The sequence below is a fragment of the Mastomys coucha genome, unplaced genomic scaffold, assembly GCF_008632895.1.
Source record: "Mastomys coucha isolate ucsf_1 unplaced genomic scaffold, UCSF_Mcou_1 pScaffold15, whole genome shotgun sequence".
Lineage (NCBI taxonomy): Eukaryota > Metazoa > Chordata > Mammalia > Rodentia > Muridae > Mastomys > Mastomys coucha.
The window spans coordinates 87782849-87800499 of record NW_022196897.1 but is presented as its reverse complement, the minus strand read 5'-3'; the positions used below and the strand labels follow the sequence as shown (position 1 = coordinate 87800499).

Sequence of the window (17651 nt, the reverse complement as noted above, 5' to 3'; positions counted from 1 at the left end):
AATATCTAATAAAAATTAAAAAAAAAAAAAGAAGTTGATAAAACCGAAGGTAAAGGGGATGGCGTGGTATCTAGTCAGAACCTCCCTTAAGTGGTTCTGTGGGAAGATTCTTCTCAGCCTTGGGAGTTTCACTTCAGCCTCAACTTGAAAATTTTTTGTTGCTTAGTCTGGAATGGCAGTTTACTTTCATGTACTTCTTCCTGTTGGCTCCTTGGATATCTTAACTTGGGACTAAACTGTTGGGTGAGGAATGAACACTGATACTCATAGACTTCTCTGAATTTAAGGCAGCGTTTCGTCAAAGAACAAAGCTTTATAGGTCTGGTATGTGAGGTAGAGATGAGAAATAGTATGAGAAATGCAAAAACCTGGCCCAGGGGAGGCAGATGCTTATGGACAGACAGACAGACAACATTATGAGTGGGAAAATAAAACTGATTTTTATTAAAGTATAGTTTTGCTTTTTTGTGGGTTTGAGTATTTAGAGGAGCACTGTGAAGAGTTGTTTCTTGGCCTTTTAGATAAGATGGAGTGTAGAGCAGAGTTACAAACAGTCTGACCTGATGTGAGAATTTAAAGAAAGAAAGTGGCTTTAGCCAGGGGCATGACCAGGAATGGTTTATTTGAGAATGAGATGTGCTTTGAAAGATGGGAAGGATTTAATGGGTAGGTATGATGTTAGATAAACCTTCTTTATCCTGCCATAGCAACAATCTGTATACATTTATTGTGTCACAAAATATTGGGTTTTATATCAGTTTTAGGTCTTGTACCCTCTATACTATAAACTTTTATAAGTCTAGTAGCATGTATTAGTCATCATTGTTTTCCCAGCACCTAACACAAGGCCTATCAGATAATAAACACACATGAAGTACTTGTTAAATGTATGTTATAGAGTATAATAATTTTATCTAATTCTAAGGCATTGCTGAAGAAGTGATAAGGAGATTCTGTTGTAGTGTATCAATATTTATACTGGGACTAAGTTCAACTATACATAAAGTAATGGAATAACTTTAGCAGCAGTCCATGTAGCATGGATGTAAGCAAAGTCTAGATGTAGGCAGTCTAGGGTTAGAGGAAGGAAGCATGAAGTTGTATCATGGTGGTAGCCAGCTCCTCTCTGATATCTCTGTTTTAAACTGAGATGGCCTCTGAAAGTCTAGCCAGCAGTTCTAACTTCTAAGATAACAGACAAGTAAAAGACACACCCCTTTATTTTCTCTCTAGAAGTATTATTCCAGCTTAGGTTTCATGGGGCAGAGCTTAATCCTATGGCTTATCTAGTTGTAAGAGAGAATGGGAAATGATTTCTCTAAGCTATAATATGACAAGCAAAAAGGTGACACACTGTTATTAAGGAGGAATGGTAGGGTGAATCCTGAAGTCTTTGCCCTGCTTATCTTGGCAGTCTTAGCCGTGTCGTGTTGGCTACTTCAGTCAGCTTCTTTGAGTCTTAGTTTCTTCTAACATGAGCATGGTGTGTGCCCCTGTGGCTTGGCAGGACTTTGGATCTTTATGAACCCTGATAGGGTATAAGTTGTGTTGAATTGAAGATTCTGACTCCATCCTCACTTAGAGTAGTAAGTGAAAATCACAATTTTCACTGCAAAAGATTTGTATTCCAGAGCCAAATATGAATGACCATTGCTCAGGAATACAGATTCAGGTTACCTATTCAGGTTACCTTATTCCAACATGGTAACAATTTCATAGAGTTTTATAGTAACAGAACAAAGAAGACTATAGATAAAAGTGTCCTAAAAATTCATTGATAGGAACATCAGGTGCACAGGTTACAGCAAAGTGGGGATATTTCCACTATAGACCTCAGGTGCTATTTGATAATATTCTTAGCCTTTGGATTTGTAGAAATTAGAATTTGTACATTCCAAAAAAGATCTTGCCTGATAATCACAAGGGTGCTAGTTTAAACACAGAGGTGGACAATACATGGCTATTTAAGGGGCTAAAGATAGCACAGAATAATTTGGCTTCAGAATAGTAACATTCGAGTTCTCTATCATCTCAGAAGTTCTAATGAGACATCAGCCTTGTAGGGTATTTAACAGGGTTGGGGCGGGGGTTAGTATTGTTGTTTGGCTGTTTCATTTCACAATAGTAAGTAAAAAGAAGAATTTTAATTCAGTTCAGATAGCAGAATGTATATATATTTCCTGTTGCCTTTATTGTGTGTGTTTTATCAGTTATTCTTCCACTCATTTATGATTTTTACATTTCATAGAAACATTTTCCTGTTGATTGGGTACTTCATGCATAAATAAATATTTTCAAATCATTTTTGCATCCTTCTGATTTTCTATTCTGCAGAACAATTGGCTTTCTTAATTTTCTTTCTCTTCAGTTTTTTAGTTTATCATCTGATATTTAGTTGTTACTGTGTATTTAGTAACAATTACAATGGCAACAAAAATGTGTGGAGAACTGTCTGTGTCCTATGGTCTATACTGTAAACTTCATACATGCTTTATCATTTAACTTTTTCCACAGTTTTGTGAGATAAATTATTAAGCTGTATTTATGTTATTTGAAGTTGTGTTATTTGAAATAAGGTTTTTTTTTTCTTTTGATTTCTTCATTCAACACATAATGAAGTTCTTAAATTTTCTAGGTGAAGGTTTATGCTGAATTATTTTAGCTGTCAATTTATGTTTATTTCTTTATTTTTGACTTTTAAAAACCTAGTCTTTTTACATCCTTTCATGTCTGATACTTGATATGTAGTCTAGCCTCATACTTGAGACATCTCCTGAGGTTGATTATAGGTGTATGCCACCATGCATGCCCAGTTTATCTGTCAATTTAAACATGGAGGAAGAAGCACAGTTTTCCGAACTTTTTTAGGGAGTTCCTGAGCAAGAGTTTAAGGACATCAGTTACAGAGAGCCTCTCATGAACTTGAGTGAGTCAGATTTTCAGAAGAGAGAGAGAGAGAGAGAGAGAGAGAGAGAGAGAGAGAGAAAGAGAGAGTCTTAGTTTACTTCCAACTAGTCACTGAAACTAAAATGCCATTTGACAGAAGATAGCACAAGTAAATTGTGGAATAATCATAATTAAATATCATAAATTGCCATGAAAATGAATAAACCAGAGCTATGAATAAATCTCAAAACAATAGTCGAAAAGCAGGCAACTGGTAGAAGTATATATATATATTTAATGGCAACATTTATATTTTAAAAATCTAGAAAAAATAATTTACATGTGGACTATTTTTGGCAGTAGGGAATAACAAGTAATTCTAAGATGTCACTGAATTTACATTCTATGAACAAACACACTAAGCAAAGTAAGGTAATAATATTTTAAATAATGCTCAATTTCATAATACATTATTTATTATGGAGAGACAGAGAGGAGGTAGGATGAGAAGAGAGGAAGGCTGCTGAAGAGTCTGAAAAGGACTTGTCTTGAAAGGGGTACATAGAAACTACTTTTGCTAGTGCTGACTCCTCAGGTGGGCCCACAGGCATCCAAAAGCAAGATGAAAGCCTGGCATCTGCCTTCATTCTGTGCTCTGACTAAAGGAGAGAGATAAGTTCTTGTCCTTAACCTTTCTTCATAAGTCATCTTGACTTTTGAGAAGAGCAAAATCTGAAAGGACAGACCTTTCAGATGAAGATCAGAATTCATAAGGGCCAGGTTGCCTCCTCCAGCTATTAACAGATTTGATGGTTTGACAAATTACCAGGCTACATGCAGGACCTGAGCTGAGAAAATTAATAATGGGCAGGACCACACCTTAGCTAGGATTGCTTAGTTAAATCTAAAATTCACCTCAGTAAGCTTAAGACACATTTGGGGTCAATAAACCCTTAATTTTTTTCCTCATCCTGCTGAGACCACATTGAATAAGTCATCTTTTCTGCTCTCTGCCTTGACTCGTCTCTTTAATTGGTGTATTGGAAATGGGTAGTCCTAATATTGCTCCAACAACTCAGTTGTCACTAGGGTCAGTCATGGGAGGATGGGGGAATTAGCAGTTCAAGTGGAGGGAATGAGTGTAAAGGGTGTAGGATGGAACAGACTTGCTGGGATGTTAAAGAATGGCTTGGGACTGCCGGGAGGAGTAAGAAGGTCAAGCTACCAAGGAGGCAATTAAAAAAAAGATTTTGGATTTTCTTCTGAGTGACCATGTTCTGCTTAAGCAAGGGAGAGAGTCTGATTACTGCTCTTAAGTCTTTACTCAGCTTGCATGGTAGTGTGCAACTTTAATCCTATCCTACACATGGGAGACTGAGGTAGGAGAATGGCAAGAAAATTCCTACATCATGAGGCAAACGAGCAAAACAAAGAGGGAAAAACTCAACCTCACAAAAGAAAACAAAACTTGGCTCAGGTTTTTAATGGAGACAATGAAGTGTAAGATAGCAGGAGTTGGAGGAGTATTAGCGCTTGCCCAGAGTGGGGAGTAGAGAGTGGTGACACACATACAGATTTAGCATTCACTTTAGAGTTAGGTTTAAAGCACCAGAGGGTCTAGAGAGATGGCTCGGCTGTTAAGAATGCTTCTTGCTCTTCTAGAGGACCAGAGTTCAGTTTCCAGAGTTGAGTGGCTCAGAACCACCTCTAACTACAGCTCTAGGGGATCCAACACCCTTCTCTGGCCTTTGTGGCATCTGCACCTCTGTGACATACATAGACACATACACAGAGACACATACAAATAAACTCTTTAAAAACAACAAGAACAACAAAAAACACTTGATAATAGATTTCAGATCCAAGAATGATTTTGAGTCTAAGGAACCAAAGATGGTTGCCCAATATGAGAGTGGGTTTCAAGTTGGAAATTAAGTAAAATGCAGAAGGTGGTAAATATTTTTACTTATGGGATGGTGATAATCGTTTTTCATTTCATTTCTTTTTAACAAAAATGTTTAATTGTTATATTTTAACTATAGCCTATAAAGTAATGAGTTTCACTATGGCATTTTCACATATACTTTGTTTTTTGTTGATTCCTTGATTCAACTCCCCACCTTTGTCCCCTTTTCCCCCTGCTGGCCTCTTTCCTTCTCTGGGTGACCTCCATTCAATGTTTCACCCAGTTAGTTCCTCCAGTCTTACATCCTTTCAGTCTCCTCTTCCACAATTTCTGTAAACGTTGGAGTGAATGAAAAAGTCTCATCGAGGGCTAAGCATGAAACAATCATTTATACTTAGACTTTTCACTGCTTATGCATCTCTTTAGTAACTTGCCCACTGGAAAAAGAAGCTTCTCTGACCAAAACTGAATGACAGCACCAAACTATGAGCAGAAGCACAAATATTTGTAAAACAAGTTGATGGGCAGATCATGTCTGTTTAGCTAATTGTTGATGCTGATGCTGTAATTTCTCCACTAAGGCATATGACCCTCCCTGGCCATGGGTGTTTCAGTACCAGACATGAATTTGCTCTTGTGGATTCAGTCTGACAGAAAGGAGTTGGTTACTTCTGAAAAAGTTATGCCATTGTTGCACTAGTGTACACATTACTGCCTGGAACTTCACAGGCAGTACATAGCTAAGTAAAACTGTTCTGCATGGAACCTTCTGGCACTATGAAAGCTAGTCAGCATGGGGAAAACTTTCAGCTCAGCTCCTATTTGATTTTTCTGTATCCTGCAACCAAAGTATGTGGTATCTTCAGTAATCTGGTCTTAACATATAGTCGTAGGCGATGCCAACAGCAATAGCCAATAATAGCCTCATCATTGTAAGGGTCTCTGGGGCTTCCCTGGCTGGAAACTCAGAGGAAATGAGCCTACCTCTCCATCTGGAGTAACTTCACGGTTTCTGGGTCTACTCACTGAGTATTCTTTTTAAACTTTAAAAAAAAATATTTTTTTTATGTTTAAGCTTTTGTACATTAGTGTATATTGAACATATTTCCCCTCATAATCTCCCTTTTCCCAACTCTTGTCTTCTCCTTGGTCCCCTTAATGTTACTTCTGCCTTCAAGTCACAGGTACATGCACACATACATCTAAGAACAAATGCAAATAAGAGAACACATGTGCTGTTTAGCATTTTGCCATTGTCTTAATTGGCTTAATATGAGTATCTCCAGTTGTCATTGCCATAATTCCATTCTTTTTTTGAAAATGTTTTCATTGTGTATATGTATATATCATACTTTTTCATTCCTATATTGGTTTCATAAATTAGCTGTTGTGAATGGTGTTGCATTAAACATCTACCTCTGAATCTTTTTGTCCTTCTTGACAGAGGCCTAGCTGTCCACAAACTAGCTCCTGTAGACTAGGTTGGCTTTCCAACTCGAGATTCACCAGCCTTTGGTGGGATTAAAGGTATGTGCCATCACCACCTGGCTTTTGTTTGCTTTTTGTTATTTGTGTTTTGAGAGTTGGTCTTGATTTGTATCTGTGACTAGGATGGAACTCACTGTGTAAACTAGGCTGGCCTGAACTCACAGAAGTCGACCTGCCTCTGCTTCTGCTACCTCAGTGCTGGCATTAAAGATGTGTACAACCACGCCTGTCTCTACTGTCACCTGCCTTCTGGGTCTTTATCTTAATGTGTGTTGTCTGTGTTTTCCTCCAGGTTCTAGAGGAAAGCTCCCAGAGCCTAAGAGCCTCAGCAGTTCAGAGTTTAGATTAAGGTCTTTAATTGATTGCCATTTGATTTTTGTGTAGGAAAAGAAATACAAATCTAATTTCTTCTACAGGTGGTTGCCCCATTTTCCAAGGACCATTTCCCTGGTGTGTATTTGACAGTTTTGTCAAAAATTAGGTGACCATAGCTGTATGGTTTCTGGGTCCTGTGTTCTATTCTATTGGTCTACATTTCTGTTTTGTACAAATACCATAAAAGTTTATCACTATGGCTCTGTAATATAAGCCAAGATTAAATATTGTGATCACTTCAACGTTGATTTTTTTTTTCCTGCTTGGATTATTTTGGCTATTTAGGATCTTATTCTATTTAGGATAGAAAATGTTTTTCTATGTTTGTGAAGAATGCCATTTAAAGTCTGATGTGAATTGTTAACTATGTAGACCGCTTTTGATGATATCATTATTTCAACAATATTAATTCTGCCAGTTTTGAGCATGGGAGGTCTTTCCATTATCTAGTCTTCAGTGGCTTTTTTTTCCTATGTCTTTAGGTTTTCATTGTAGAGGTATTTTAATTCTGTGGTTTGGTTTAGGCTCAAAATTTTGTTTTTAAGCTAATACAAATAGGATAGCTTTCCTAACTTGTTCATGCAAAGTGTGTTGTTGGTACATAAATTTTTTTTTTTAATCTTCATATCCTGTTTCTTTGCTGAAGGTACTTAAGTCTGAAAATTTCCTGGTAGAGTTTTAAAATCTTTTAAGTATATGGTTATATCATCTGCAAATAAACGTATTTGCAGGTCTCACTTTCCTTAACTATTTGTATCCTCTCTTCCCCTTTTTTTCTTTTCATATTTTGAGCCAACCTTGCATCCCTGGGGTATAACCAGCTTCATCATGTTATGTCATATTCTTACCGTTTTCTTGAATTTGGCCCTCAAGTATTTTGTTGAGAACTTTTGCATCTGTAGTTGTCGTTGTTTTGTCCTTAGTTTTGCTATCAGGGTAAATACCAGCTTCAAACGGCAAAGCATAAAGATATATACATATAGATAGATAGATAGATAGATAGATAGATAGATAGATAGATAGGTAGATAGGTAGAGATATATACATATATATATAAAGAGGAGTGAAAAGTTAGAGCAGGCTCTTCCTGGGTCCCAAAAATTGGAGACTGAACTTTTGTGCTTGGGTTAGGAAAGGTAATTTAAACCTGAACATTTTTGCTTGTCAGATGATTTATGCTGGTGCTGAGCCTGAACCCTACATGAATCTGTCACTCTTCACTTTAGTAGCTTCCTTTTGCATATGAAAGGCTTCTGCTGTCCATATGTAGCTTTGTAGTTTATGGGCTGGGCATGAGCTTTTCTTTTTGGAGACTTCCCAGACTCTATCCCCTGTCCCCTAGGGTGGTTAATGTTCTCTCTGGGGTAGATTTGGAGGATGTATGTCTCCCAAGTGTATTGGGGGGTGGGGGTGGCAAAACAATCTTGAGATTTGTACAGGACCTGTCTTTGTCCTTTCAAAACCTAGAAAGTATTAACTGCCCCACTGTAGGTGCCAAGTACTCCTTCTACAGCAAAGTATGGCAGAATGGTGGCTCTAGTGCTCTGATGTGTTTGCTAACCTCAGTTTCAGGAATACCAGACCTCAGAATTAGTTTCAGTTGATGTCTGCTGGAAAGCAGGGCTCCTATTCCCAGTGGACATCATTTCACTGAGCCTCTTGCCCCTATATGCCTCTGCTTTTTAGTGTCCTGTTCGCTCTATACAACTGCTTTTAGGGTAGACTCTCACTCTGGGCTTTGGTGGTTGAATTCTGGCTCTCTGACTTGTAACTGTTACCTTTTCTGAGGCCTCCAGGGTAGTTCAGTTTGAAACAGTATCTTTCCCCCTCTACTTGGTTCCTGGGCACTGCTCTCCTAGTATAGCCTACCAGATTGCTGTTTGAGTAATCACTGTCTCCCCAGTTTAGCTGTGGGCTTGTCTGATGGCTAGGGCTGATGGTCTCATTTTATCAGCCCTACTGGCTTATTTCTTTGGTGAGGCTTCTGCTTCCCTTCCTCCTGATGGAGAGCCTGTTTTGGGCTGAGATTGTGTTTGGCTCCACTTATTTTCTCTGAACTTTCCTGCTCCTCTATCACTAAGTTTGAAATTTTGAGATTCTTCCTCTCTCATTTTGAAATAGAATATATTTTCTTATGCTAACTCTTAAGAGAAGCCACTGTTGTTTTCTTAGAAAAGTACATGTATAGTGTTTTAGGCCACTTGAAATCTATACCAAAACACTGGATAAAAGATCCTCTCATTCCTACTGGTTCATGTATTTATTGCAGAAAAAGCAGCAATAAAACAGGGGAAGGGAAGGTTAGATGTAAGAAAGGAAAGCCCAGTGTTCCTACTAGTTTGCTTAAATTTAAATACTAGGGTCTATTTTTTAAAAATATATATGTAATTATATACTTATGTAATATATGAGTATATTTATTGCCCATAGAAAATATACATTATATGAATTATTTTGCAAATTTAAAAGAAATCTCATATCTGTCATAATTCAAGATTTATACAGATCTACTCTTTTTAATTTTAATTTTACTTTTTATTTATTTTTTTATTAGATATTTTCTTTATTTACATGTACAGATCTACTCTTATTTTCTTTGTTATATTCCATAGTTTTTAATTCCATAGTTTCTTATCCATTCACTACTGTATGCTTATGGTATCTAGTTTTTCACTATTGAAAATGTTACAAATATTTTTGTGCATTCCTCTTTGGCATATCTTTCCTTAAGAGGAAGATGAGAGTGTACATGATAGATATGTGGTTTCAGAGAAGCATTTCCATGTTACAGATCCAAAAGCAAGTGATAGTTGTATGGAATTTCCTTAAAGTCAGTACTGTCATTATCAGATTAAAACATCTCTCTCATCCTGATGTGTAAGAAATACTCTCTTCTTATGAGTAACTCAGAACATTCTTTGTGTCTTCTGATTTCACACTTCCTGTTTATATCCTCTGTTCACAGTTTTGGGGAGCTCACTTGGCTTTTTTGTACTGATTTATAGAAATTTCCTAAACATTTTTATATACTGTTGATATTAATTTCCTCATGTATTTTATAAATCTTCATTTACATCTTTCTGTACCTGGTTTACCCCTCATTGGTTCTGTGATTTGGAATGCATCATTTAATTTTCACAACACCATTTTCATACACCGTGAAGTGTGAACACATTATCTCTGATTATTGTTTTACTGTGAACTGCTAGTGAAAGGGTGTTCAAGTCCGGTGGGTTCCTCATTGGATTTTCACCAGCTATTTTCTTAGCTATGACATGAGAATACATCACTCGTAAGGTTATTGAGGAATACCAGAAAATGAGTTTTGGAGCTTTGCCGGAGAGGTGGGAGGCATTTTGTCCTTTATTTTATTTTTTTCTTTTTTTAATTGGGTATTTTATTTATTTACATTTCAAATGTTATCCCCTTTCCCGGCCCCCCACCCCAGAAATTCCCTATCCCATCCCCCTCCCCCTGCTTCTATGAAGGTGTTCTCCCACCCACCCACCCACTCCTGCCTCCCTGGCCTGGCATTCCCTTACACTGAGGCATCAAGCCTTCACAGGTCCAAGGGCCTCTCCTCACATTGATGCCTGACAAGGCCATCCTCTGCTACATATGCAGCTGGAGCATGTGTACTCTTTGGTTGGTAGTTTGGTCCCTGGGAGCTCTGGCAGGGTTGGGGGCGAGTGGGGGGAGAGTCTGGTTGGTTGATATTGTTGTTCTTCCTATGGGGCTGCAAACCCCTTCAGCGCCTACAGTCCTTTCTCTAACTTCTCCATAGTGGTAGTTTTATTGTGATTTATCCCTACAAACTGATTGGTCAGATTCTGAGCTTTAGATATCTACACACAGCACAACACTTGTTTATTTTGCACTCTTGATGGAGGAAAAAAATGCATAAAGCAAGGTATGTTCATGCTGACCAGTATCTTGGAAGGTATTATGGGATGCAGCCCATAATTCTCTTTTCCAGCCATGTTCCATGCTCCAAGATGACATGGTAGAATACATTTATGGGGCTAGATATATAGTGGCCATGGAAACTGAGGTGTTTGCATACTCAGTTGAACACCTATGCATGAGACTCCATAGAGTACAGGAAGGAATAGGTGTGGGCAATACAGGCCATGGATGGGCTGAACTTGCACCAGGATCTTCCTTTTGTAGTTGTGCATCAATTCTAGAACTTGATAGAAACAGATCTGCCCTAAGAGACTTTCATTTTCATTTTTATTTGGGGGTAGTTATATTAGGGAAGTTGTATTTTCTTCATACTTGTTTTGAGGCTGAACATAGCAGGCTCAATATAAAGCCCAGTGAATATTTGAGAATAACTCTGAGTTGGCTGGAAATGTAGAATGTAGGATTTCCTGAAGGGAAGTTCTCAGGTGCTGCTCTGTCTCTCCCCTGGGTAGGCGATGCTTTTGATGCTTTGTGGGCAGAAGGAAGGATTCTGCTGGTGAAATGCATCTTTAGGAAAAGACAAAGAGTTTCCTCTTCTCTATACTAGCAAGGCACCGCTGCATTCAGTTTGTCTTCAGTCTGTCAGCGCTTAGGGATTCCTTCATTCTTTGTTCTCCGAAGACGTTAAGACATGGTTTGGTGCATTCCTTTCTTTTTTCTACAGCCAAGGGAAAGTCATAATCCATTAGTGTTCTTCCTGAATAGCTTAAAATGGGTGTTGGCAGCTGAAGTGTGTGTGTGTGTGTGTGTGTGTGTGTGTGTGTGTGTGTGTGTGTGTGTTTGTGTGTTTTGGGGGTTGGGGAAAGCTTTCCAGGGACAAGTGACCTGCTTGTTCAGCCAATGAAAATAGGCAGGTTAGAGGAATGATATCACCAGACAGTCTCTTTTTGTCTGATCATCTTATAAAAAGCAGGATTGTATCTGGCAACCTAAGCCTTTTTTAAGTACTAAGGTTTCACCCTCCCTGGTATATGACTTCTAGATTCCTGTCCCCAACTGTCAGTTGCAAGTGGAGAAGCTGGTTTAAAAAATAGAAATTACTAAACGTTAGAACCATGGTTAGAATGGAAATGTGATATGAGTTGTGTTCAATGAGCACATCTAAAGCAAATGCTGGGCATGGTCACATGACCCTACACCTTCTACTTGTAGTCTTGGGAGGGGAAGGAGGCTAGTGGAAGAGAGCCATTAGTGTATTTAATTTATGGAATGGACTCTTACAAAGTATTTCCTGTTTGGGAGGAATTGAATTGACTTTGTAGATTTGAATCATGGTCCTATGATTGCTCTTGAGGCTGATTTTGAGTAAGTGATTTTTGTAATATGTTTTTCCTTGTACTCCTTAATTGACCCTTCTCCCATAAAAAATGACAATAATTGTCTTTATGCTTGTTTCCTTACTGAACAATAAGTGGTCTTGTCCTATTTCATAGAATTTCTGAGATAAGAAAATAAATTAGTTCTTATGACTTGAGATTTTTGCTACATGCATGAATTACAATAAGAACATTTTTCTTTAGGTTTTTATATTCATTTCTTTCCGTGGACATTTCATACCCCTGTTTTAAACACTACCTTGTATGTCCTAAAATTCTTAGAGAATATTTGTAGGCATGCATGCCACAGTGCATGTGTGAAGGAGAACAAGTCTGTGAGATCAGTTCTCTCCGTCCACCTTTGTGTGGGTTCTGGGAACCGAGCTCAGGTCACCATGCTTGAGGCCGTAGAGTGGCAGCACTTTACCTGCTGAGCCATTATTCCGGCCCTGGGAAAGAAGCACCTTCTTGAAGCAGGGTTAAGAGATAGAGATATTAAACAGTAGTTCTAGCCTTTAAGGAACTCAAAACATCACAAATAAATCAGACAAAAGTAATAATTAAATACATATTTCTTTTTATCCAGTGCTAGGTCCTGTTCTAACTATCCTGGCATACATGAACACAATTATCTCTCTCAGCTGTACGCATCATATACTATTATGGCTAGCTTCATTTTATAGACAAAGAAGTAGAGGTGCAGGAGGTAAGATGACTTGCCTGATATCACACAGCTGGTGGTAGAGTTGGCATTTGAAGCCATATGGTAAAGGTCTGCCTTCTGTGCTGACCTTTACAGTGCTCACTAGCCACATGTAATATGGCATTTCATGTTACAGGAAATGTGTCTAGTCCAGTTAAATTGGGCTGTGTGAGTAAGAACTAGATTTTGAAGACCTAGTTGGGGATGGGTAGGAAGCATAAGACTCTCTCTCTCCTTGCCTCCTTCCTTCCCTCTCCTTCTCCCCCACGTTGAGTGGGCTCTGTTGGGGGGGGGCGGTAATTTATTAGACAGGAAAGGATTTCCAAGAGAAGATATGGGCCAGAGCATGGAAAGGTCAGAGACTTCATAGGTAAGACCTCATATTGAAATTATATGCTGCTGATATTTTAGACATAATGATTTAAGCAAAATTTATAAAAGGTGGTCTTACTTTCCTATTATAACTACTCTAAAACTTAAGATTACATAGAGGCTTGCCTCTGTGGGGGCTCATACTACATTTTTGTTGGATTGTACTATAAATGACAGGCAGGTATCATTTTGGAACACTTACTGTGTGCTGTACACTCTGCTCATACTTCTGCAAACATTGCAAACAAGTTTCATTTTACCCATTTCTGCCCATTTACTCATATTACCCTTGTGGATTATCCCCAATTTGTAGGCAAGAGAGATGATTTCGAGGAATTTAATAATTTGGCCTAGGTTAGTCAACTAATTAGTGACAACTTCAAAACCATATGTCTGACTCAAAAATTTGTTTTCTTAACTAGAGTATAATAATTTGATTTGAATTTAAACCTGAGCTGTTTTAATAAGTATATGTAATATGCATACTTCTGTATCAGATACAGATAAAAATCAGTAGTCCATAAGATAGAAATTCTTTTGCAAGGCCTTGACATAATTGAGTCTGAGATGAAGCAGTGAAATCATCCTGTGCAAATTGTGTTTATTTAATTTTCCCTCCCTCCCTCCCCTGCCTTCCCTTCCTCCCTTCCTCCCTTTCTCTGCCCTCCTCCCTCTTTCCTTTCCCTTCCTTCCTTTCATAGCCTGGCTAGCTAGGAACTCACTGATCTAGGCTGGTTTCAAACTCACAGAGATCCTCCTGGGTGCTGGGATTAAAAGAAAGTGCTACCACACCCAGCTTCAAATTGTGTTTAATTTTCATTCCAACCATTTGTGCTTTGACTCTCCTTGTCCATAGAGAAGGAGAATGGGGCTGGGCTCCTTCCTTAGTTGTTTAGTCCTCTCATGATGAGAAGGCCAATTTGCTTTCTGTGTCATTGTCCTTCCTCTCTGTCCCTTGAAATACTGTGTTTGAGAGAGCAATGATATGCTACCTAGTGACTGCCTTTCTTTTCTCCTAGAGCAAAGATTCCGGTGGACTGAAGGCGGCTATGATAGAGTTGGTGGAAAGGTTAAAGTTCAAGAGCTCAGATCCTAAAGTAAGTATTATTTTGGAATTATCTGGTTATTGGTACCTCAAGCATTTGTTCTCCTTGGTCTGAGTCCAGGGAATGTTAATGATATCTATTTAGATCCAATTAACCCTCTCCATCAAAAGCAGTGTTCTAATGTGCATGGAGAAAAGTCATCTATTTTCTTTCCCTTTCTCCATTTTATGATTTATAACACATAATCATTAATATTTTTTCTGAATTACAGAGAAGTGTATTTTTAATTTTTCCTTATCGGACCTTTGAGACTACTGTCGTCTGTGTCTGTTAGATCTAGCCAAAGGTATCTGAGAAACCAATCACCATAATTCTGGGCCCTGGACTCCTGGCCAGTTGGTACTGATATACCTTGTCTTTCCCTGGCTTATAGGAGGCAGTTGCCCCTGAGCATGTCTTTAGTTTCATTACGTGGAGTCTGATCTAGGAAAAGATTTGAGCATCCTAGATTCTTTGCAAGATTTGGGAAGCTGGAAAATTGATATTCTGGGAGATGTCAAACCAGAATTGGGGTGAGGGTGAGGTGGTGTGCTGGGAGCTGAATGTGCAGGGGGATTATGACTAGTGGATTCACTTCTGTTCTTACTGAGACACTTACCATACCACTGCCTGGTATTGGGACCAACTGGCTGTATTGGAAACTCAGAGCCTTTCACAGTTACAAAGGGAAAAGGAACATGCTTTTGTTTTTATGTCTCTCCTTTTTCTGTTTTCTTTTTTCTCACAAATTCTTTATCAAATAGGAGTACCTAAGAAGCTAGGTCCTGTGATAAAATATGTGACAGGATCCTAACCATTTTAAATATATATTTCAGAGGCATTAAGTTCATTTATAGTGCTACGCAGCTGTCATCAATATCCACCTCTGGCATGTCTTCATTGTCCCTATTAGACACAACTCTTCAATTCTCCCTCGTTTTTCATATTTTTGCTTGCTGCAAATTCTTAGGAAGTGATTCCTTATCTAGATTAATTTGTTTTATTTTAAGGACAGTGAGGCTTAAAGGAATAGAGCTATTTCCTCCAAATATTGTGGAGGTGAAAGTCAGATGATTGTATGGTCTTTGCTCTTGTCTTCAATTCACACTGCAAACCAAGCATTAGGTCTCATCTCATGCTCTTAATCATGTCTTCTAAGCTGCAGCACTGATGATGCAGAGCCGTTGACAGCAATGGGCTCTTTAAAACATAACTGTAGCCATCAGTAATCTGCTCTTCATATGATGCTGAAAATACTGACATTAGTGCTGTCTCCTCTTTTTGCATAAGTAAAATTCTAGAGGTAGTCAGCATCTAGACAGAAAAATAAACATTGTGTAACTTTTAATGACTCCTCTACCTAGAATAGGACGACTCCTAGTAGAAGTAATTTTTCTATTCATAAAGCTGAACCTATTAAGTACCAAAGGTAACTGAAAAACACTTTGAGAAGTTTCTTTGGTTTTGTGGGTAATTGCTGCTACAGGAAACCAAACGATATTTTCTGTCTCTGCCATACCTATGTGTTTGTAATTAGCAAAGCAGTAAAGAGGGATTGATGTTACAGGTAAAGAGCTTTGGCCTCCATTATGAATACACACAGTACTTCTTTTAGAAACTTGTCAGGGACAAGAAGAATCCAACAAAAGGGTACCCTAATGTATCAGTTCTCAACCTGTGGGTTGCAACCCCTTTGGGGGTCAAATGACTGTTTTACTGGGGTCGCATATCACATATTTTGGTTACAACTTATAGTAGTAGCAAAATTACAGCTATGGAGTAGTAGCGAAAATAATTTTGTGGTTTTGGGTCACCACAACATGAAGAACTGAGTTAATGGGCTACAGCATTAGGAGGGTTGAGAACCACTACTTTAATGTAAGTTACAATATGATTGTAAGGGCCTGACTTATTTATTCTTAGGTGTGGTACATACACTGTCCACATTTTTACTTACCTTCAAGCTCCCTTTTTGTTACTCCAAGACTTTGCTTGCCTGTATATGGAGCTGGCTTGAGAAAGAGTGAATGTAAGTGAAGAACAACCAACTAGTAATGGAGGATAAAAATGGGTCACTTTTAATATAAACTTTTTGTAAAAAATGTTCTCAGAAATCAGTTGTTATTTCCCAAAAGTATCCTTAAGTTTTCTGTCTGTTCTGTTAACCTGCAGTGCCCTACCACCCCCTTTTTGGACTGACCTATTTAAGGACAAACTAGCTTAGGCTTTATGACCTGTCATTTGGGGGACTCTGTTGCTTTATATACAGTGATTGAAACAAGGGGAACTGAGTACTATCTCTGCCTCACTTCTAGAGCTCCTGAAGGGCCACAAAGCTTGATTAGTTCAGAGGATAAGCCTATTGCAGACTGAATTTACTCAAAAATTACTTGTTTATTCACTTACTCATTAACTCACTCACTGATTGAGTGATTGATTGATTGATTGATTGATTGATTGATTGATTGTGGGATTCTGTCTGCATGTATGTCTGTGCACTCCATGCATGCTGTGCTCATGGGGGAACTGGGATAGGTTTTGACTCACCACATAGGTGCTGGGAATCAAATTCAGGTCCTCTAGAGGAGCAGCCAATTCTCTTAGTAACTGAGCCATCTTTCCAGCCTCCACTTTCACTTTAAGCTGTGTGTTTTGCTAAAGAGCAATGGAAGATGTCTAGGGTAACTGGTTTCAATAATTATAAAACAATATGTGCTTATAGATAAAAGGTACAAGTACTCAAAAAGGAAAGTGAAATGAATTCCCCTCAAATTAGTTAAAACAATTGACTTTCTAGATTTTTTTTTTTAGATTTTTTTTGCAAAAATTATATTGTGCCTATGTTTTATGTTGTCCTTTCATTATGCAAAATATTCTAGATGATCTGTGTTGACAGTAGAATATTAGTTACTCTTATTGATATGATTTGGGTCCTAGTTTACTTTAAATGTCAACTTGACACAGCCTAGTGACATCTAGGAGGAAAGTTTTCATTAGAGAATTGCCTAGAGCAAACTGGCATGTGAACCTGTCTGTGGGGCAATTGTCTTAATTGCTAATTGATGTTGGAAGGTCCAGCCTACTTGTGGGTACCACCTTACCTAAGTAGGTGGTCCTGTGTAAGAAGGCTAGCTAAGTACCTGTGAGGAAGTCAGCAAGCAGCAGTCCTCCATGGTCTCTGCTTCAAGTTCTTGCTTGAGTTCCTGCTCTGGCTTCCCTCCTGTATTGAAGAAGACTATGATATGCAAATATAAGCTTACAAGCAAGAGAAAGGGAAACTCAAACACTTCATTTTATTCAAAGCATGTCATACTTTCTTCTAGATCAACTGTTCTTAAATTTTATTGTTCATAAAAATCACCCAGAAGATTTATTAAAATATAGAGTTCGGGGCCTACCCCCAGAGTTTTGATTTGGTTCATGTGGGCTGACAGAGCCCCAGACTGTGAGAAACAGTGCTAAACTTTGGACTATTTTACTTTTGCCCTTTTTGTTCACTTGTTTGTTTTGTTTTTCTGCTTTCTTCAAATAGAAGGGCATATAAAAATACAACT

The 17651-nt window shown here is 38.3% G+C and overlaps 1 protein-coding gene across 1 annotated transcript in view; it reads left to right on the top strand.

Annotated features, from left to right (window-relative positions):
- The window catches only part of Trim44 (tripartite motif containing 44), a 106341-nt gene that overhangs the window by 3968 nt on the left and 84722 nt on the right, over window positions 1-17651 (top strand). The window contains exon 2 of the mRNA XM_031371156.1: window positions 14032-14109. Within this exon, the coding sequence (XP_031227016.1) occupies window positions 14032-14109 (78 nt within the window). The remainder of the gene's footprint in view (window positions 1-14031; window positions 14110-17651) is intronic.